The sequence below is a fragment of the Salmo salar genome, chromosome ssa04 (assembly GCF_905237065.1).
Source record: "Salmo salar chromosome ssa04, Ssal_v3.1, whole genome shotgun sequence".
Taxonomy (NCBI): Eukaryota; Metazoa; Chordata; class Actinopteri; order Salmoniformes; family Salmonidae; genus Salmo; species Salmo salar.
The window spans coordinates 69550587-69574832 of NC_059445.1; the positions used below are offsets into that span (position 1 = coordinate 69550587).

At 42.1% G+C, this 24246-nt stretch overlaps 1 protein-coding gene across 2 annotated transcripts in view; it reads right to left on the minus strand.

Annotated features, from left to right (window-relative positions):
- The window catches only part of LOC106603746 (double C2-like domain-containing protein beta), a 189396-nt gene extending 173691 nt beyond the window's left edge, over positions 1–15705 (minus strand). Inside the window, exon 1 of one of the 2 annotated variants that reach the window (XM_014197801.2) lies at positions 14954–15705. In XM_014197801.2, coding sequence (XP_014053276.1) covers positions 14954–15287 — 334 coding nt within the window. In that variant the 5' untranslated portion in view covers positions 15288–15705. The remainder of the gene's footprint in view (positions 1–14953) is intronic. The other variant, XM_014197802.2, reaches the window with a different exon arrangement.
- Positions 15706–24246: the final 8541 nt, after the last annotated feature.

Consider the following 24246-nt stretch of genomic DNA (forward strand, 5'->3'; position numbering starts at 1 on the left):
TGTTAGTCTGTGTGGCTCCCGATCAGGAACAGCTGTATTTCGTTGTTCCTGATTGGGAGTCATATATTAGGAGTGTGTTTTTCACCTGGGGTTTGTGGGTTGTTGTATTTCGCACTGCTAGTATCCGTATAGCCTGTGAAACGGTCACCTTGTCTTTATTCGTTTTCTTGTTTTCAGTGTTCTCTTTATTCAAATAAATAATAAGATGAGCATTCATATCCCGGCTGTGTTTTGGTCATCCATTCCCAACGACAACTGTTACAAATAGCATCACTTTTCAACGTTCGACGACCCGGCAACCCCATCAGTTGAGACTTCAGTTCCGTTTCGAAATCTGGCTACAGACATTTTGATATTTCTTGGATCAGAGATCTTTCTAAAATGACGAGATGCTCATGTCTCCTCCCAAATAATGGATGTTTCCAGGAAATGCAGATGGCTCGTTTCTACCGGTGAGATGCAGAAACACTTGTATTTGCGTGTAGTGAGGATTTTTATGACATAACATATTAAAAGGGCATATATGGTGAAATAGAGCAGCGGTGTAATTTCTCTTTAAGGTTTTTTCTTTATTAGTTTTTTTACACCTATTCTTAGACTGGGTGCTTGGACAGTTCAGACTATATCTGTAAATGTTGAGTTCATCTACTTCTTATCTGGCTATAATGATAAGCAAGTCTTGATGCTCTTAATTTACCCCCTCTCCTCCCCATTACTTCCCAGCTCAGCCTTGAGGAGGAAATTGCTTTATTGTACAGCATGACTAATCAACCATGTGCGTAAATACTGTCCTATTAAAAGATCCGTGTTTCCAGAAAATATACACAAAAAAAACCTCTTATTTAAAATTACACAATGGAATGGGAAAGGGCTAAGTATGTCAAACTAGAAAACAAATACATGGCCCTATCCTCCCATAGTAAACCATTCACTTCAGCTTCTTCAGTGAACAGTTCCATTCCTGGCCTCAACCCTATAGGGGTATACTGCCCGCTATCCTTTGGCTTCTCACTGACTACCATCCACCTGAACAGACACTACAGCTACAAACACTAGCTAAATAGGGCAGATGCTGTTCTACTGTGTCAGACTAATCTACAATGTGGTCTCTTAAGCCTTGTTCACATTGGCAGCTTGAAGTGAAGCAAATATATATTTTCTTTACATATCCGATTAAATTCTATTTTTCCTGCAGTCTGAACAGCCAAAAGCCACATGGAATTGGATAATTCAAGCCACATTTCAAACCATCGTTCGTAGGTGGTTTGAAGTCCGATACAAATCTGATTTCTGGGCATGCGACTTGTGTCTGAACAGTCAAATCTTATTTATTTGCCATCAAGTGGTTTCTAGACTGTTAATTGGCATATCTTGTTGCTTGCTAGCTACTCTGTAGACAGTTTGACAAGAACATAATGTGGTAGTTACAATAGCGTATTAAATGTTTACAAACTAATTAGTGAATGTGCTAGAAAGCTAAACAGCTACCTAGATAGCTAGTTGACTGCTGTGGCTAGCCAAAAAGGACTCGTTTTGAAAGTTGGATCATCTTATCCTTGAGGCTTTACATGTGTTCTTACACTATGATTTTGAACATTCACAGCAACTGGGAAACATTCATGGCAGGCATTGTTGTCACCTTAGTTTGCTACTTAACTTCTGAGTGATATGAAGTACAAGCACCACCACCAATCAAACTACGCCACTGCGCACACACACACGTTGCTACTATAACAACTAGCGTAGCCATGCCAGCAAATGACTGCTGTCTGAACACACACAAATCCGATTTGGTCACTTATAACTTGCTCTTTGGACAGTCAGTATTCCAAAACGGATTTGAAAAACAAAACTGATTTGAGCATTAAGGGCTGCAGTGTGAACAAGGCTTTAGACAACTAACTCCAGCAGCCTGATGTGTTGTAATACTAGCTGGGACAACATCCCTTGACGTGGGATGTGCAATAACCAGGGCTTATTTTCTGTGATGCATCAGACTTTTATTTCAGTGTCTCTCTTTTCCTTAGACACAACACTGGAAGCTAGTTGCTCCCGAATAGGCTGGTGACATGCACATACGCCAGATGATGACTCAAGATTGACAGCATTGTTGAGAACTTTAATTTACTATTTATTGCTACAATAGTCAGTGCATGATTGTGGTTCCCTGTTCGTTACCTTGGCTTCCCAATTTGATGTCGGTCTAATCGAATTTGTCCTATAATATAAACACTCTGTCAAGGTGGAGACAGCGAGACAGTAGTTAAATGTTGAAGTGAGAAAGCATCAGATACAACTTTCCAAAAGAAACGCACCTGCTGCATTTCAACTACCTCCTATAGATGTTGGATTTTAATTTGACCACCCTTTTGCAGGATAACTTCCCTACCATACAGGAAATGTAACACTTGTAGTATATTTGAGGTTTAAAAAGGCTTCTGAAGTTTGTAATTTCCACTTAAAAATTCACATTCCCTGCTGCTGCAGTATTATTTTCGTGCTGTAGCAAACTGGCTCAAATTAGGGAATCTAGTTTCTTCTAAGGCAGGTATTCCCAAACTGGCCAAATTCCGTTGGGGGTATGCAAAATAAAAGTGTGAATCACATTAAAAAGATATATAATGTAAAACATTATTCACATTTTCAAACAGTCCATTTATATTTTCCAACGGGCTATACATTTGGGTGAGTTTTTTTTTCTCGCCTGAGTAGCCTCGTTTCACTGCTAAAAATACAATTAAACCATCTAGTGTTCAGCGAAATAACAACACAATGTCAAATACAGGTAGCCTAGTCAAATAATTAACATCCAATCACATTAACCCTTACTCTCTCGCGGGAATTCCACGAAAGGTCCGTATGTAGCCAAACAGCTGCTGCTCATTCCGTTTGCTCGAAAATGAATAAATGGTTAAAAAAGTAAGGCCCGCGTCCATAAAGACACATACCAGCTCTACTAGTAGTACTGCTACTACCAGCAGTACTACACCTGCACCTGTTGACAACACAAGTTGTTTTGCTTCCACGAGCACATCCAATGCTAGAATAAGTAATTCTACATTTGTTTTTAGCCCAGCTAGCAAAGACACTGACAGTTGTGTATCTGATACAGCCGAAGAGCTACTGCCCTCTTACCCGGGAAAGCACCAAACAACAGCCAGGGACGTTGGACCATCGAAGAGGCGCAAATAGGATGAGAACTACATTGATTTGGGGTTCACTTATATTGGGAGAAGTGCCTTTCCTCAGCCAAAGTGTGTTATACACTACCATTCAAAAGTTTGGGGTCACTTAGAAATGTCCTTGTTTTTGAAAGAAAACCACATTTTTTTGGTCCATTAAAATAACATCAAATTGATCAGAAATACAGTGTAGACATTGTTAATGTTGTAAATGACTATTGTAGCGGGAAACGGCAGATTTTTGACAGAATATCTACATAGGCGTACAAAGGCCCATTATCAGCAACCATCACTCCTGTGTTCCATTGGCACGTTGTGTTAGCTAATCCAAGTTTATCATTTTAAAAGGCTAATTGATCATTAGAAAACCCTTTTGCAATTATGTTAGCACAGCTGAAAACTGTTGTTCTGATTAAAGAAGCAATAAAACTGACCTTCTTTAGACTAGTTGAGTATCTGGAGCATCAGCCTTTTTGGGTTTAATTACAGGCTCAAAATGGCCAGAAACAAAAAACTTTCTTCTGAGTCGCAGTCTATTCTTGTTCTGAGAAATGAAGGCTATTCCATGCGAGAAATTGCCAAGAAACTGAAGATCTCGTACAACGCTGTGTACTACTCCCTTCACAGAACAGCGCAAACTGGCTTAAACCAGAATAGAAAGAGGAGTGGGAGGCCCCGGTGCACAACTGAGCAAGAGGACAAGTACATTACAGTGTCTAGTTTGAGAAACAGACGCCTCACAAGTCCTCAACTGGCAGCTTCATTAAATAGTACCGGCAAAACACCAGTCTCAACGTCAACAGTGAAGAGGCGACTCCGGGATTCTGGCCATCTAGGCAGAGTTGCAAAGAAAAATACATATCTCAGACTGGCCAATAAAGATAAAGATGGGCAAAAGAACACAGGCACTGGACAGAGGAACACTGCCTAGAAGGCCAGCATCCTGGAGACTTAGACTCTCTCCAGTACAACCCAACATTGCAGAGTTATGTGCATCCTTTCAAGCAGAACCTTCTCAATTAACCTGTGGTGAGTTATTCACAATTTTCAATGAACAAATAAGGTTTTATATGTAAGATGGTTAAATAAAGAGCAAAATTATTGATTATTATTATATTGTTATTTGTGCCCTGGTCCTATAAGAGCTCTTTGTCACTTCCCACGAGCCCGGTTATGACGACAACTCACGCTCATTCTTATGTTTAATAATTGTATTGTATAGTGTGTGGCAGGCTTACAATGATGGCAATAAACAACATTTGAGAGTGTGCTGACCCTGGTGCTAGAGGGGGTACGCAGCTGGAGGTTGAATGTTTCAAGGGGTATGGGACTATAAAAAGTTTGGGAACCACTGTTCTAAGGCATCTCCGATGACTCCTTCCTTGTGTGTTTCTGCGCCCATTATATGTTGCTTCAAGTGTGTCTTTCTAATTGCCCTATTTGTATTGCACATCTCACACAACACACGGCTTCATTACAATTAATTTGCTCCTCCATGTTGCCAATTTGTGCATCCTCGTGCTCATTGCAACAGTTACCGTTATGCCGAAGAAGGAGCAGCCAGGAGGATTGTGGTTAGAAAACACTCTGTTCACCACACTGTGTTCTGGTCCAGTGCCCTTGGGGCGAAGCAGAAGCACTCTACGTGCTAATGCGTTTCCCTCATTCTGTCCAAGACAATCAGATCTAATTGTTCCAAGTTTGTACAGCAGCAGATGAGGCATATGATTTTAGCAATAGTGTATAACCACTATCCACCTGTTGGCCATGAAGCACTGATATGTTTCTAACATTCTGCCCAAGACAATCAGATCTAATGGCTCAAAATCCATTCAACAACAGACTAAAGCATATGCTCTCAGCAGCCATACCAATACCATACTAATACCACCTGTCCTATTGCCTCTCTAGTCTATTGTTGAAGGTACAGTCTGTATCCAACCTACACTCACTAATGCACTTTGAAACAATTATGTCACAACTAGGTCTAGTTGTTTTGGCCATACCGTAAGTAAATGTCAGTGTTGGAAAAAGTACCCAATTGTCATACTTGAGTAAAAAAGTGAGTCACCCAGTAAAATATTACTTGAGTAAAAGTCTAAAAGTTTTTGGTTTTAGATATACTTAAGTATCAAACATAAATGTAATTGCAAAAACATACTTAAGTATCAAAAGTATACATAATTTCAAATTCCTTATATTAACCTCTCTGGGGTATGTGAGACGCTAACGTCCCACCTGCGGGACACACTATTCAACAGCCAGTGAAATAGCAGGGCGGCAAATTCAAAACAACAAAAATCTCATAATTCAAATTTCTCAAACATACAACTATTATCACATTTTAAAGATACACTTCTCGTTAATCCAACCACATTGTCCGATTTCAAAAAGGCTTTATTTGCGAAAGCAAAGCATTAGATTATGTTAGGACAGCGCCGAGACAAGAAAAATCACACAGCCATTTTCCAAGCAAGGAGAGGCGTCACAAAAACCCAGAAATACAGCTAAAATAAATCATTAACCTTTGATGATCTTCATCAGATGGCACTCATAGGACTTCATGTTACACAATACATGTATGTTTTGCTCGATAAAGTTCATATTTATATCCACAAACCCCATTTTACATTGGCATGTAATGTTCAGAAATGTTTTGCCTCCCAAAACATCCAATGAATGAGCACATCAATTTACAGAAATACTCATCATAAAGGTTGATAAAATATTCAACAGTTATTCAAAGATTTATAGATACATTTCTCCTTAATGCAACTGCTGTGTCAGATTTCAAAAAAGCTTTACGGCGAAAGAAAATTTTGCAAAAATCTGAGTACAGCGCTCAGATATCAAAACAAGCAATACAGATACCCGCCATTTTGGAGTCAACTAAAATCAGAAGGAGCATTATAAATATTCACTTACCTTTGATCTTCATCAGAATGCACTCCCAGGAATCCCAGTTCCACAATAAATGTTCGTTTTGTTCAATAAAGTCCATCATTTATGTCCAAATACCACCATCTTGTTTGCGCGTTTAGTCCACTACTCCAAATGCAGGAAGCGTGCGCAAAATGTCACGACGAAAAGTCAAAAAAAGTTATATTGACGTTCATAGAAACATGTCAAACGATGTACAGCATCAATCTTTAGGATGTTTTTAATATTCCAAACGGACAATTCCAATGTCTTCAAAAAAGAAAAGGAACACAGCTAACTCTCATGTGAGCGCGCCCCACTGAACTCATGTCATTTTCTCAGTCGTCTACTTCCAGGACCTCTTATTCTCTCCCCAGTCACAGTAGAAGCATGAAACAACGTTCTAAAGACTGTTGACATCTAGTGGAAGCCTTAGGAAGTGCAAAATGAACCCTAAGTCACTTTATACTGTATAGGCAATCACTTGAAAAACTACAAACCTCAGATTTCCACACTTCCTGGTTGGATTTTTCTCAGGTTTTTGCCTGCCATATTAGTTCTGTTATACTCACAGACATCATTCAAACAGTTTTAGAAACGTCAGAGTGTTTTCTATCCAAATCTACTAATAATATGCATATCTTACCTTCTGATCCTGAGTAGCAGGCAGTTTACTACGGGCATGCCTTTCATCCGGACGTCAAAATACTGCCCCCTACCCTAGAGAAGTTTTAAGCAAACCAGATGGCACAATATACACAGAATATATACTGCTCCAAAAAATTAAGGGAACACTTAAACAACACATCCTAGATCTGAATGAAAGAAATAATCTTATTAAATACTTTATTCTTTACATAGTTGAATGTGCTGACAACAAAATCACACAAAAATAATCAATGGAAATCCAATTTATCAACCCATGGAGGTCTGGATTTCGAGTCACACTCAAAATTAAAGTAGAAAACCACACTACAGGCTGATCCAACTTTGATGTAATGTCCTTAAAACAAGTCAAAATGAGGCTCAGTAGTGTGTGTGGCCTCCACGTGCCTGTATGACCTCCCCACAACGCCTGGGCATGCTCCTGATGAGGTGGCGGATGGTCTCCTGAGGGATCTCCTCCCAGACCTGGACTAAAGCATCCGCCAACTCCTGGATAGTCTGTGGTGTAACGTGGCGTTGGTGGATGGAGCGAGACATGATGTCCCAGATGTGCTCAATTGGATTCAGGTCTGGGGAACGGGCGGGCCAGTCCATAGCATCAATGCCTTCCTCTTGCAGGAACTGCTGACACTCCAGCCACATGAGGTCCAGCATTGTCTTGCATTAGGAGGAACCCAGGGCCAACCGCACCAGCATATGGTCTCACAAGGGGTCTGAGGATCTCATCTCGGTACCTAATGGCAGTCAGGCTACCTCTGGCGAGCACATGGAGGGCTGTGCGGCCCCCCAAAGAAATGCCACCCCACACCATGACTGACCCACCGCCAAACCGGTCATGCTGGAGGATGTTGCAGGCAGCAGAACGTTCTCCACGGCGTCTCCAGACTCTGTCACGTCTGTCACTTGCTCAGCGTGAACCTGCTTTCATCTGTGAAGAGCACAGGGCGCCAGTGGCAAATTTGCCAATCTTGGTGTTCTCTGGCAAATGCCAAACGTCCTGCACGGTGTTGGGCTGTAAGCACAACCCCCACCTGTGGACGTCAGGCCCTCATACCACCCTCATGGAGTCTGTTTCTGTCCGTTTGAGCAGACACATGCACATTTGTGGCCTGCTGGAGGTCATTTTGCAGGGCTCTGGCAGTGCTTCTCCTGCTCCTCCTTGCACAAAGGCGGAGGTAGCAGTCCTGCTGCTGGGTTGTTGCCCTCCTACGGCCTCTTCCACGTCTCCTGATGTACTGGCCTGTCTCCTGGTAGCGCCTCCATGCTCTGGACACTACGCTGACAGACACAGCAAACCTTCTTTTCACAGCTCGCATTGATGTTCCATCCTGGATGAGCTACACTACCTGAGCCACTTGTGTGGGTTGTAGACTCCGTCTCATGCTACCACTAGAGTGAAAGCACCGCCAGCATTCAAAAGTGACCAAAACATCAGCCAGGAAGCATAGGAACTGAGAAGTGGTCTGTGTTCCCCACCTGCAGAACCACTCCTTTATTGGGGGTGTCTTGCTAATTGCCTATAATTTCCACCTGTTGTCTATTCCATTTGCACAACAGCATGTGAAATTTATTGTCAATCAGTGTTGCTTCCTAAGTGGACAGTTTGATTTCACAGAAGTGTGATTGACTTGGAGTTACATTGTGTTGTTTAAGTGTTCCCTTTATTTTTTTGAGCAGTGTATATATATTTTTAAATGTACGGATAGCCAGAGGCGCACTCCAACACGCAGACATAATTTACAAACGAAGAATGTGTTTAGTGAGTCCTCAAGGTCAGAGGCAGTAAGGATGACCAGGGATGATGTCCTGATAAGTGTGTAAATTGCACCATTTTTCCTTTCCTGCTAAGCATTCAAAATGTAAGTACTTTTGGATGTCAGTAAAAATGTATGGAGTAAAAATTACATGATTTGTTTAGGAATGTAGTGACGTAAAAGTAACAGTTGTCAAAAATATAAATAGTAAAGTACAGATACCCCATAAACTACTTAAGTAGTACTTTAAAGTATTTTTACATAAGTACTTTACACCACTGGTAACTGTACAAAATATTTAGTCCTCGACAATGTAAACCGTTATATAACGGTTGAAGAAGGGCTTGATTCCACTTCAAATCAAGGCTACTTTAATGCCGAGTGCAACTCCATGTTCCTTTCCCCTCTCGATAAGAGAGCTTTGCGCTGTCTGCAAGGTCATAGCTCAACATCTGTCAAAGTCAGCCTATTCCACCCACTCCGTGCTGTTGCCATTCCATCCCCCAATCTGGTGCAGGATTATAGGATAGGCAGGGCATCCCTAAACCCTCTGCATGTCACTCTGTATGGATTAAGCCTTTACTGTGCTGTCACACTAACCTTTATTCACTATAGTGTTAAAAAGACCCATAACAGCACCCATTGGAGGGAAATAGATAACGGGTCTGTAAGATTGACATGCTTGAGTGACACTAACGTCAGTGGATGGACAGCCTGCACAGTCAGCTTCTTTTTAACGTTCTCAATATTGTTTAGATCCCTAATGACTCACAATGAATTCACACTGAATTCTTCGTTAGTTACATATTTCAGTCGGAGACTGCCATTATTGAAGATGATTGTGGTGACCTTAAAATGAGGGGTGTTGCACAAAACAAAGTCATCAGCGATTGGATAATCTCTAACCAATTAGAGTATCAAAACCAATACCAAATTATAAAAACGTCGCTTTACCCACGTGTGTTCTGGCTCTGGCCCAACCTATCGGTTTCTGGGACAAATCAAAATCAAACTTTATTTGTCACATGCACCGAATACAACAGGTGTAGAGCTTACTGTGAAATGCTTACTTACAAGCCCTTAACCAACAAAGAAGTTCCAGAAAGAGTTAAGAAAATATTTACCAAATAAACTAAAGTAAAAAATTATAAAAAGTAACACAAAATAACAATAACGAGGCTATATACGGGGGTACTGGTACCGAGTCGGTGTGTGGGGGTACAGGTTAGTTGAGGTAATTTGTACATGTAGGTAGGGGTGATGTGACTATGCATAGATAATAAACAGCGAGTAGCAGCAGTGTACAAAACAAATGGAGGGGTCGGGTGGGGGGGTCAGTGTAAATAGTCCGGTGGCCATTTGATTCATTGTTTAGCAGTCTTATGGCTTGGGGCTAGAAGCTGTTAAGGAGCCTTTTGGTCCTAGACTTTGTGCTCTGGTACCGCTTGCAGTGCGGTAGCAAAGAAAACCGTCTATAACTTGGGTGACTGGAGTCTCTGACAATTTTATGGGCTTTCCTCTGACACCGCCTATTATATAGGTCCTGGATGGCAGGAAGCTTGGCCACCGTGATGTACTGGTCTAGAATGGATCTCCATTCTTGAAATTTTCAGGGAGGTACTCAGATCCAGACTCATTTGCTTTGAAGAACCTAACATCCATAGGCGTGGTGTAACGTTTGGCTGAAGTGTTTGGGTAGCTGGGCAAAGTGATTAGTGCTCTCATAAGGGATTTGCTTTTTAGAGCATTCAGACAGTGGGTGACATGAAAACCACTCACTGTAAGACAAGAAATTCAAAACGGGCTTGTCACAGGAGGTGCATTCCCTTGGCAGGTGAGACTGGGGCAGGCGAGACTGGGGCATATGCACACACACACACGCCACACACACGCACACAACAGTAGCTTGATACTAATAGCTCATACTGTATGTGCATGCACACACACACACACACAGACACAGACAGACAACAGGAGCCTGCCAGCCTCGCTGTTTGGCCGGCTGCTTGCGTGTGGATGTAAACAGCCCTCGTGCCGAGACTCAACAGCATGCCTACAAATCCGACCGGAGCCCACTACACACACTGAGTATACAAAACACTAAGAATACCTGCTCTTTCCATGACATAGACTGACCAGGTGAAAGTTATGACCCCTTATTGATATCACAATCCACTTCAATCAGTGTAGATGAAGGGGAGGAGACAGATTTAAAGAAGGATTTTTGAGCCTTGAGACAATTGAGACATGGTGAGGGTGAATGGGCAAGACAATACATTTAAGTGCCTTTGAACAGGGTATGGTAGTAGGTGCCAGGTTTGTGTCAAGAACTGCAACGCTGCTGGATTTTTCACACTCAGTTTCCCGTGTGTATCAAGAATGGTCTACCACCCAAAGGAGATTCAGCCAACTTGACACAACTATGGGATGCATTGAAGTCAACATTGGCCAGCATCCCTGTGGAACTCCTTCGACACCTTGTAGAGTACATGCCCAGGCAAATTGAGGCTGTTCTGAGGGCAAAAGGGGGTGGTGCAACCAATGTTTTGCCGAGAATGACGCAAAGCTCTCCCGGGACTGCGGCGCAGAAGAAGTAGCCCACAGAGAGAAGCACGAGATTGAACTTCACTCAACTTTCTAGAGCAGTGGTCACCAACCGGTCGATCCCAATCGACCTCCAAGGCATTCCTAGTCGATCAAATCAAATTCATTTATATAGCCCTTCTTACATCAGCTGATATCTCAAAGTGCTGTACAGAAACCCAGCCTAAAACCCCAAACAGCAAGCAATGCAGATGTAGAAGCACAGTGGCTAGGAAAAACTCCCTAGAAAGGCCAAAACCTAGGAAGAAACCTAGAGAGGAACCAGGCTATGAGGGGTGGCCAGTCCTCTTCTGGCTGTGCCGGGTGGAGGTTATTACAGAACATGGCCAAGATGTTCAAATGTTCATAAATGACCAGCATAGTCAAATAATAATAATCACAGTAGTTGTCGAGGGTGCAACAGGTCAGCACCTCAGGAGTAAATGTCAGTTGGCTTTTCATAGCCGATCATTGAGAGTATCTCTACCGCTCCTGCTGTCTCTAGAGAGTTGAAAACAGCAGGTCTGGGACAGCTAGCACGTCGATCGACAACCATTTCTGTAAAAAAAACAACTATAAAGCCTGGTGTTCCTATTTTTTTTAAATTATATTTGTCTCGGGCTGTTAGCAGTAGGTGCACCTGATTCAGCTGCCTTGTGCCCCGGGTAGGCGAACGGTTGCCATTTTGAACCATTTCATGTGTCTGAAGATACAAACTCTGCCTTCCCAACGGCCCGGCACTATAGACCTACCACTGGCCAATCGGATGGCTCAGATTACCGTGTCTGCAGTAACGTAGCAGGCATAAAAGAAAGCTACAGCAAAGTTGATGCTGTGAGATTTCAAAGCGTTTAAAACCATGACTAGAGAGAGGCTGTCAACAAATACAGCAAATAGCTGCTGTGAGTTCATGTTTAAGTTCTTACTCAGCACTGTCATCCCTTTTATAAGCCATAAAATGTGCATTCTTCCTATTTCCACTCAGTGCTACAACAAGCACTGCAGCAGTAATGAATGATTAAGAAAGTAAATATATATATAGGCTTGAGTTGTTGTTATTATTAGCAGCTTGGGTCTTTTTGAATATCAATAAATATTTCACTTTCTCTATTCATAGGAGTAACAACATGAATTTGTGCATGAGGCAGAAATAATGCAGTGCAATTCGAGTTTTGCCATCAGCTGGAAGATGGTGTCCCTTTTTGGTCAGTGTCAGTGGAGGAAAGGGAGAGCGGAGGGATGTTGAGAGGTTGACCCTCAGTCTGCTGCTCTCTTCCTCCGCTCTCCCTCTCTCCCTCCTCCGCTGAGACCATCAGATGCAGGCACCATCAGCCCAGTAAAATAAAAATATAAAAAGCAAATTATTTAAATGTACGCTCACTCAGCTGTGCCTCACAAGTAATAAAACAACGGATTTATTACCGGTGTGATCATATAGCCTACCTCAAATTTAGAAATATATATTTTTAAATGGCCTGAACAACAATGCATTGGCCGGGCAATTCAAGCAAAGCCAATATGCGGTGATAATGTATCGGGCCTATAGCTGACTGCACAAACCTCATTGCTACAGTACTATTTTTAATTGGTTAATGTTGCATAGGCTTACATTCTTTAAGTCATGTAAAAAAAAAAATCTGAGCGGTAGATCTTGGCTTGTATTTTGACTCAGAAAGAGATATGGATTCAGAAAAGGTTGATGACCATTGTTCTAGAGTTTCTCCTGTTAACACAAACAACATTTCCCTTTACTGTGGCAATTGTGATTGAATCAACGCAATAGCCACTTTCAATGCAACATACTGAAACAAAAAACTATGCAAGAGAATTTGTTGTAGATAGAACGCATCGGAGTAGGATTCTATTGCATTGACACGTACTACTCATCCCGTACTCTACAGAGACCGGTTGGACATAAACAATCAGAGCTGCAGTAGGCCTATACACAAATATACCTATCCAATATATATGGATCTGTGTCATTTACTTTGAACTGGAGTGTTTACAGCATGAGCGGTCGTTGATGCATTTGTTTGAGATCAAAGCGAGAGCTGCATGTAGCCACGTGTGCACATTCTGTTCATATCCTTTGCTAGTTAGTGAGTTATTAGCCCAGGTATAGATCATTTGTAGTCAACAATAGGGGAGTGATTGCTGTTGTTGGAAGCTCAAAATGTGTACATTTTTAAAAAAAATCTATAAAAAAGTGAGTCAGGTAAAGAACTTTTTTGGGTCATAAAGGGGCTGTTTTTTTTCACCTTTATTTAACCAGGTAGGCCAGTTGAGAACAAGTTCTCATTTACAACTGCGACCTGGCCAAGATAAAGCAAAGCAGTGTGACAAAAACAACAACACAGAGTTACACATGGGACAAACAAACATACAGTCAATAACACAATAGAAAAATCTGTATACAGTGCAAATTAAGGAGGTAAGGCAATAAATAGGCCATAATGGCGAAGTAATTACAATTTAGCAATTTACACTGGAGTGATAGATGTGCAGATGAGGATGTGCAAGTAGAAATACTGGTGTGCAAAAGAGCAGAAAAACAAATATGGGGATGAGGTAGGTAGTTGGTTGGATGGGCTATTTACAGATGGGCTGTGTACAGGTGCAGTGATTGGTCAGCTGCTCTGACAGCTGATGCTTAAAGTTAGTGAGGGAGATATAAGTCTCCAACTTCAGTGATTTTTGCAATTCGTTCCAGTCAACGGCAGCAGAGAACTGGAAGGAAAGGCGACCAAAGTAGGTGTTGGCTTTGGGGATGACCAGTGAAATATACTTGCTGGAGCGCGTGCTACGGGTGTGTGTTGCTATGGTGACCAGTGAGCTGAGATAAGGCGGAGCTTTACCTAGCAAAGACTTATAGATGACCTGGAGCCAGTTGTATTTTGAGACAGGCTTGAATAAGCTAAGTAGCCAATAGGCAGAGGGTAGCATAATTTGTCTGATTCTCTGTAACAATGGTATGGGAATAATAATGCAGTTTATTTTGTAAAGTGGTTTCTTGCATCAAACAACACAACAATATTTCTGGTCACCTCTTTGTCTGAAGGACAAGTGGATTAACAGGTTAATGTCGATCCCTGCATGTTTTTTTTTCAAAAGTCTCATGGAATGTATGCCTACATTGAACACCAGACATTGGCTGCTACTGTAGACTGAATGATAGCTGTTCTATCGCCATGTTAAAATGTTATAGGATGCAGTTTTCTCCATTGTTTTTTATAGTAGGCCACTCTGGTAGGCCGCCATTATGATCAAATAGCCACAGTAGCCTACTTGGCCACTGTCTGAAACTGTAACTTAAACTGGGTACAGCCTCAGTGTTCACAGTAAACGCGCGTTGAGTGCAACTCAATATTAAGAAGGTGTTCCTAATGTTAGGTATACTCAGTGTATATCCTGCCTGCTAATTTACAACTACTCAAAGAAGGCATGAAGCTTCAGCACAACAAGCACATAAGGCCAGCCTTTTCACATCACGTGTAATCACATCACCTTTCTTACACTGGTAGAATAATTATTTTTGTTGATCTGTGCTTATGGTACCTACGGAAGTCTATAGTTTATGAGTGCAGGAGTACAGTATTTGCAGGGAACGAAGCAACAGCCGCTCTGCGGCAGCAACAGTTGGCTCTCAACAGTCAGAGTTAGCTACGCCACAGACAGGGAGACGCACAGACACACCGGCACTCGGCAACCACAGATGGAAGGAAAAGGAGAGTGGAGAAGAGAAGGTCAAAAAAGACACAGCCACACCAGATGGCCACTCGGCAACCAGACACTGAAGGAAGGAATGAAGGAAGAAAAAGAGGACAAAAGAGAGAAAATGTCTCTACTCACTTGAGTCGTCCGAGTCATAGCCCTCCACGTCCGGTTCCTCCTCCTTCTTGCCGGTCACCGCGGGTGTTGGGGCGGCGGCACCGCCAAACGCCCGATCCGGGTCGTCGCCGGTGTGGGAGCGGGCCGGGTCATCCCCAGAGTTGTGGCTGGCGGAGGAGGAGCGCAGCGAGCCGGCCCGGCTGAGGGCTGGGGGTGCTGTCGGGGGGAGACCCCGCGGGTAGCGGGGGAAGTAGTCAGAGATCTGCTTGATGGGCTGGATGGGGCCAGGGCACACGTCAATGGCCATGTGCTCCTGGATGCTGATGGTGGTCTTCTCGCCTTTGCGTTGTGTCATGCATGCGGTCCCTTGGAGCGCCCACCCAGCCCAGTCAAGACCCAGTCAAAACAATAACTATTCCCCAGGTGTCCTCAAATACACAAAAAAGGCTCCTCGAAAGTAAACACCAAAGCCAGCCAGAGAAAAAAAACTGAAATTTGAAGTTGCTCCTCTGAAGTCTATCCCTGAAGAGAAAGCCAGTAGCATGAGTGGAGAGAGAGCTCCTGGCTGTGAGTGAGATGAGTAGGTCCTGGTGACTCCTCGGACTCCCCCCCTCTAGCTTGTGCTGCACTGGGCTACATGGAGAGCCGTGGCTGGTCCACCCTGCACACTCTAACCATGCTGTCTGTCTGCCTCACACACTGCTGCCTGCCTGCTCTCTCTACCTCTACTCCACACCCTGCACACGGCTACCGTTTGTTTGTGTGTGCGCAAGAGAGTGAGAGCGAGAGGGGGTGTGGGGGATGGGGGGGGATTAGTGAGGAAGGAGGTGGGCTCAGCTGATGTCACCTCTTAGCAACCGAGCGGTAAACAGGGACCGCCGGTGTGGGTACTTAATTATGCTATTAGTCCCCATCCATCTGTCAGAGAGCGGGAGGCTCTGCCGTGTGTGTGAGAGAAAGAGCATAAAGAGAGAGACTGCAGAGAATACCTATGCGTGCGTGTGTGCGCATGCCTGTGTGCTGTGGAGTGAAAGATAAAACGTGCGTCTTTGAGTGAGCGCGTCTCTGTTATAGGAGCACTACCGCAAATGTAAGTGTGTGTGTGAAAGAGAAGTGAATAGCTCCGTGTGAGTGTGGGGACTGTAGAGTTTAGGCATAATGTGTGTCTGTAAGGAAGAGTGTCTGTGTACTTATGAGGAGTGCAAGCGTTCATGTGCGTATATATGTTTGTGAGTGAGAGAGAGCGAGCGAGCTAGCGACAAAGAGAAAGGAAGAAAAAAGAAAGAGGCAAAGTGTTTTGTGTGTAACACACAGGGAGAGAGTCGGGCCCTGGGGTATCTTTGACCAGCCCATGTTTGGAATGAGCAGTGAGACAATTAAACATTGGTCACCTTCTATCAAACGAATCTCTAGAGCAACAGGTGCTGAATAACAAAGATCAACATAATAACAATTAAGAATTGAAAAATGGAATGTCTGTGTTATCGAGTGGTAACATTAGCTGTGTTTAGATAGAAATATCAGAATTGTTCTGCCTTTCACTAATTCGGCTCTGAAGAAAATTCTGATGTGAAAAGATCTGATGTGATTGGTCAAAAGACCAATTAATGGAAAAATATCCAAATTGGGCTGCCTGTCTAAACGCAGCCTTAGAGCCCAGATTGTTGTGGGTTCAATCCCCACAACCACCTATGATGTTATCAGGTCTTAATTTAAAATCAGTCCTTTTCAACTTTTCTAAATTAACTCACCGTTACGTAGAATGGGCAAACGACCTCCCCCTGTGTGGGACGTCATTACTGTTTTTGAAAATCACTGAATTTTTGAAGGACATTTTCTTTGTACTTTTTTTGACTACATATCATTAACAAATTGTCGTTGTCATAGTGGTATGGTGCTGGAGATAATGTATGAGTTTAAAAAGTAGTGAAATATCCATTTACATGTAAAAGAAAATGTAACTTTAAATGCCCTCTGCAAAGCACTGTGTTTGTATATGGCCCACAAACATTGATTCTGTGTGTTTTTCAGATCTAGACTGTCCTCAGCCTTGGTTGTTCATCGTGGCTGTTGACACAGGTAGCGTGACAATGCTGACAAAAGTGAACAGCAGCTGTCAAAGACAGCAACATTTTTCTTGTTGCCTGCTCAAAATGAAAATGGTGAAGCATCGATCACACTGGGAATGTAGACATCTATAAGAGTGACTTTCACCTCACTTAAAAGATCATGAGTCCACATGACATCTGACAAGCTTGACAGGAGTCAGAAAAGTCATGTAATCTATTCATCAACAAATCACCTGATCAAGCAATCTGTCAACCTGCCAATCAAAATGTACATTAAAGAAAACTATTGCAAAAATAACCAGCAAAACCATAAAATACATGTCCTAATTTAAATATAAATGAACCCCTTTTGACTGACGTTTAGCAATTCAGAACAATTAAGCTATTAATGAATCAGCGGTGTATGGTGGCCATTCTTTGAGGGAAATACTCAATGAGAGCAAATCTCATTAATTCCCAATCCATTTCTGACAATACCTCCGGAGGATTTCTCTCTTTGAGACTGATGATAACAGGCACATTTAATTCACTTTCCCAAACTTTTACAACAAAAAAATTGAAAATAACTAAAAACACCCAAGCCCATTGTGCCGAACATCTAGTATGAGCTCTCGTTGGCAGAGGCAAGATGCGAGAGAGAGAGAGTTGATGGACTGCATTTCTTATAAAAACAATATTTAAGGGAGGTGACAGACAGGCAACACTATTTGTGAGGACATGTTGATGTGAAATAGATTGATGAGATGTTGGCAAATGGTGTGAGATGTTACTTTCCATCTGGGGTTTAATGCTCCGAAGAGACTAGCTCTTGTTGCTTTTTTTCCCTTCAAGGCTATCTTATGTATCTGAAAAAGTGCACTCTTTTAAGTGCACTACAAGGGCAGACTTTGAAGGTTCTATTTTTTAAAACGTGTTAGAGACACTGGTACATTTTAAATGCCCTTACACTAACATTGCATTGTTGACCACACTATTTAATTGACAGTGGATGAGGAGACAAAAACCTCACTTGCTAAATGTTCTGTTACAGTTAAGGGTATATTACTGGAAATGTTAAAAGTTTACCAGTAAACTACCAGAATTTTTGTATCTTTCAAGGATTCTATGTAATCTATCACAAGACACTTAGTGGCCCCTTTTCAGTACTTCAGATTATCACAGGTGTCTAATTATCTCTGGCCCTCCATGTGGCCTTATCACATGTAAAATACACTGCTCAAAAAAATAAAGGGAACACGTAAACAACACAATGTAACTCCAAGTCAATCACACTTCTGTGAAATCAAACTGTCCACTTAGGAAGCAACACTGATTGACAATAAATCTCACATGCTGTTGTGCAAATGGAATAGACAACAGGTGGAAATTATAGGCAATTAGCAAGACACCCCCAATAAAGGAGTGGTTCTGCAGGTGGGGACCACAGACCACTTCTCAGTTCCTATGCTTCCTGACTGATGTTTTGGTCACTTTTGAATGCTGGCGGTGCTTTCACTCTAGCGGTAGCATGACACGGAGTCTACAACCCACACAAGTGGCTCAGGTAGTGCAGCTCATCCAGGATGGCACATCAATGCGAGCTATGGCAAGAAGGTTTGCTGTGTCTGTCAGCATAGTGTCCAGAGCATGGAGGCGCTACCAGGAGACAGACCAGTACATCAGGAGACGTGGAGGAGGCCGTAGGAGGGCAACAACCCAGCAGTAGGACCGCTACCTCCGCCTTTGTGCAAGGAGGAGCAGAAGGAGCACTGCCAGAGCCCTGCAAAATGACCTCCAGCAGGCCACAAATGTGCATGTGTCTGCTCAAACGGTCAGAAACAGACTCCATGAGGGTGGTATGAGGGCCCGACGTTCACAGGTGGGGGTTGTGCTTACAGCCCAACACCGTGCAGGACGTTTGGCATTTGCCAGAGAACACCAAGATTGGCAAATTTGCCACTGGCGCCCTGTGCTCTTCACAGATGAAAGCAGGTTCACATTGAGCACGTGACAGAGTCTGGAGACGCCGTGGAGAACGTTCTGCTGCCTGCAACATCCTCCAGCATGACCAGTTTGGCGGTGGGTCAGTCATGGTGTTGGGTGGCATTTCTTTGGGGGCCCGCACAGCCTCCATGTGCTCGCCAGAGGTAGCCTGACTGTCATTAGGTACCGAGATGAGATCCTCAGACCCCTTGTGAGACCATATGCTGGTGCGGTTGGCCCTGGGTTCCTCCTAATGCAAGACAATGCTAGACCTCATGTGGCTGGAGTGTGTCAGCAGTTCCTGCAAGAGGAAGGCATTGATGCTATGGACTGGCCCGCCCGTTCCCCAGACCTGAATCCAATTGAGCACATCTGGGACATCATGTCTCGCTCCATCCACCAACGCCACATTGCACCACAGACTGTCCAGGAGTTGGCGGATGCTTTAGTCCAGGTCTGGGAGGAGATCCCTCAGGAGACCATCCGCCACCTCATCAGGAGCATGCCCAGGCGTTGTAGGGAGGTCGTATAGGCACGTGGAGGACACACACACTACTAAGCCTCATTTTGACTTGTTTTAAGGACATTACATCAAAAAGTTGGATCAGCCTGTAGTGTGGTTTTCCACTTTAATTTTGAGTGTGACTCCAAATCCAGACCTCCATGGGTTGATAAATTGAATTTCCATTGATTATTTTTGTGTGATTTTGTTGTCAGCACATTCAACTATGTAAAGAAAAAAGTATTTAATAAGATTATTTCTTTCATTCAGATCTAGGATGTGTTGTTTAAGTGTTCCCTTTATTTTTTTGAGCAGTATATATTTAAAATAATTAAGAACATTTGAAAAAATTAAAAATAGAATGACTAAGCTGAAAACATTATGTAATCAATAAGGCATGAGGACCCGGGGATTATCGTGTGATAACTCCCGACTATGGGCTGTTTTTTCACTGAGGGCCGGGAACAACCCTTAAGAGGGAGTTATCCCACGATAATCTCCGGGTTCGAGGGCCTTATTGATATTATAAAACAGTTGCCAACATTAAAAAAAAGATGAACTACATGTTTTCATTAATGAGTAAATGTGTTTTATTTCATCCTTCCATCAGACGGGCAAAAAAAAGGTGTTAGTTCTGAGGTTCTGAAGTTGCTAACCAAATAGGCTACGTTTTGACCCATAATCTTATTTTTCCATCCTGCAGTGGATCATTCTGGTCTGGAGCCTCAGCTGCCTAAGGACAGACCCCAGCCAATGTAACTCATCTTTTTAATCATTTAGCTAGTTACACTGGACAAAAATATAAACGCAACATGTAAAGTGTTAGTCCCATGTTTCATAAACTGAAATCAAAGATCACAGAAATTTTACAAACTCACAAAAAGCTTATTTCGCTCACATTTTGTGCACAAATGTATTTACATCCCTGTTAGTGGGTGTTTCTCTTTTGCAAAGATAATCCATACACCTGACAAGTGTGGCATATAAAGAAGCTGATTAAACAGTATGATCATTACACAGGTGCACCTTGTGCTGGGGACAAAAAAAGGCCCTCTAAAATGTGCAGTTTTGTCACACAACACAATGAAACAGATCTCTCAATTTTTGAGGGAGTGTGCAATTGGTATGCGAGCGGTTTGCTGATGTCAACGTTGTGAACAGAATGCCCCATTGTGGTGGTGGGGTTATGGTATGGGCAGGCATAAGCTACGGACAACAAGCAAAATTTCATTTTATCAATGGCAATTTGAATGCACAGAGATACCGTGACGAGATCAGGCCCATTGTCATGCCATTCATCCGCCACCATCACCTCATGTATCAGCATGATAATGTCACGACTTCCGCCGAAGTCGGTCCCTCTCCTTGTTCGGGCGGTGTTCGGCAGTCGACGTTACCAACCTTCTAGCATCACTGATCCATTTTTCATTTTCCATTGGTTTTGTCTTGTCTTCCTTCACACCTGGTTCCAATCCCATCAATTACATGTTGCGTATTTAACCATCTGTTTCCCCTCATGTCCTTGTCGGAGATTGTTTTATTGTATGTTATGTGCAAGTCATGTGTCGGTGCGCGACTGGTTTTGTATCCACTTATATAATTTTTTTGTATATTTTGGTTTTGGAGTTTTATGAGCACTTATTAAACGACTTCGTTTATACCACGTTCGTTTTCCTGCGCCTGACTTCCCTGCCACCGACACGCACACATTACAGATAATGCATGGCCCCATGTCGCAAGGATCTGCACACAATTCCAGGAAGCTGAAAATGTCCTCGTTTTTCCATGGCCTGCATACTCACCAGACTTGCCACCAATTCAGCATGTTCTGGATCGACGTGTGCAACAGCGTGTTCAAATTCCCGCCATTATCCAATTCGCACAGCCATTGAAGAGGAGTAGGATAACATTCCACAATCAACTCTCTGTGAAGGAGATGTGTTGTGCTGCATGAGGCAAATGGTGGTCCCACCAGAAACTGACTGGTTTTCTGATCCAACAGATGCATATCTATATCCCCAGTCATGTGAAATCCATTGATTAGAGCCTAATTTATTTAAATTGGCAGATTTTCTTAAATTAACTGTAACTCAGTAAAATCTTTGAGATTGTTGCATGTTGCTTTTATATTTTTATTCAGTATAGTTCCCAATGAAATGAAAAAGTGTTCATGAACATTAATCCCTTATTTATTCTTCATCTTGTGTGGAATTCTTTCACTGACTCTTTGTCTCTGCATTATCCACAGGGTAACTGTCAACTTGTGAGTCTGAAAATGGACACTGGGGGTGACATTATTTTCAAAAATAGATAAGTTAAGTGCAGAGAAAATGTGTACATTGTATTTTAGATGCAACCTTCCAGTGACTCCCATAACACAATTGAACAATGGACCAAATTATTTGAGCAAAAACATGAGTCATTCATTCACCACTGCATCCTGTGTCAAAAGGTTGGCTGTCCTCATTAAAGTCTCGTAGATCACTTCATTATTCCTTTTTTGTTCACAAAGCTCTACTACACAAGCATCCAACTTACCTAACTTCGTTGATAACATATAAAAGAATGAGCTACCAAACCCGCTTGCAGGATTGGTTAACACAAGGTCCCTCAGGTCTCAACCAATTTAGGTAAATACTCCTTTAGTGTTAGTGTCCCCCATTGTTGGAATAACCAACAAAATTCCTTGCATCTTGAATCCCTACTGCTAGGGCAGTTTAGGACTCTGGTGTTGAGTTAATTAATTGAGGATTGCGGTTGGATGACCAACTGCAATCTTTCGGGTAATTGATTTATTTGTTAAAATTGTGGTCTTGTGCATTTTATTATTGTTTTATTTGTAATGTTACTTTTGCTTTCTGTTTGTGATAAAACGTTTGTACTCAGGGCACCATTGGGAATGAGACCCTGGTCTCAATTGGGCTACCCTGAATAAATAAAAGTGAATACATTTTAAAAATCAAACTTTTCAATGTTTACCACAGCATTCTATTGTTATTTAGTGCGGAACTTTCATGCATTACATTTTTATGTAGCCTAGCTACAGTATGTAAGGTAAAAAGCTACATTTTCCATTCATTAACCTCTATGGGCTAGGTGGGACGCTAGCGTCCCACCCGTGGTGCACTCCATCAACAGCAGGTGCATTTCAAGAGCGGCAAATTTGAATCCAAATAAATGTCAAAATTCAAATTTTTCAAATATACAACTATTTTACACCCTTTGAAAGATAAACATCTCCTTAATCTAACCACGTTTTACGATTTCAAAAAGGTTTTACGGCAAAAGCATAAATTTAGAGTATGTTAGGACAGTACATTTACAAGAGTTGTGTGTAATGTTTTGTCAATTCAAAGACAGGGTCACCAAAACCATAAAACCAGCTAAAATGATGCACTAACCTTTTACAATCTCCATCAGATGACACTCCTAGGACATTATGTTAGACAATGCATGCATTTTTAGTTCTATCAAGTTCATATTTATATCCAAAAACAGCGTTTTACTATGGCATTGATGTTGAGGAAATCGTTTCCCTCCAATAACCGGCAGTCAAGTCAGCACCACAAATTAAATAATTAAAATTAGAAAACATTGGTAAAATATTATATTGTCATTTAAAGAATTATAGATTTACATCTCTTGAACGCAATCAACTTGCCAGATTTAAAAATAACCTTACTGGGAAATCACACTTTGCAATAATCTGAGCACTGCGCCCAGAAAAATACGCGTTGCGATACAGACTAGACGTCATGTTGGGGAGATCTAAAATCGAAAATACTATGTAAATAATCCATTACCTTTGATTCTCTTCATCAGATGTCACTTCCAGGTATCACAGGTCCATAACGAATGTAGTTTTGTTCAAAAAAGCTCATCATTTATGTCCAAAAATCTCCGTCTTGTTAGCACATGATCTAAGCCAGCCGGACTTCTCGTCATGAACGAGGGGAAAAAATATATTTACGTTCGTTCAAACATGTCAAACGTTGTATAGCATAAATCATTAGGGCCTTTTTAACCAGAACATGAATAATATTCAAGGTGGACGAATGCATACTCTTTTATAACGTATTGGAACGAGGGTACCCAACATGAACTCGCGCGCCAGGTGTCTAATGGGCCATCATCGTTCCATGGCTCTTGTTCGGTCAGATCTCCCTCCAGAAGACTCAAAACACTTTGTAAAGGCTGGTGACATCTAGTGGAAGCAATAGGAAGTGCCAAAATATTCCTCAGCCCCTGTGTTTTTCAATGGGATAGGTTTAAAGGTAATACAACACATCAGGTATCCACTTCCTGTCAGAAAATGTCTCAGGGTTTTGCCTGCCAAATGAGTTCTGTTATACTCACAGACACCATTCAAACAGTTTTAGAAAATGTAGGGTGTTTTCTATCCATATGTAATAAGTATATGCATATTCTAGTTACTGGGTAGGAGTGGTAACCAGATTAAATCGGGTATGTTTTTTTATCCAGCCGTGTCAATACTGCCCCCTAGCCCTATGGCAACACATATTCATGAAATATATTTTACTAGCTACATTGCATGCTGTCAAAATGTATTTTAAACATATACAGTACCAGTCAAAAATTTGGACACACCTACTCATTCAAGGGTTTTTCTTTATTTTGAACTATTTTCTACATAGTAGAATAATAGTGAAGACATCAAAACTATGAAAAAACACATATGGAATCACGTAGTAACCAAAAAAGTGTTAAACAAATCAAAATATATTTTAGATTCTTCAAAATAGACAACACCCTTTGCCTTC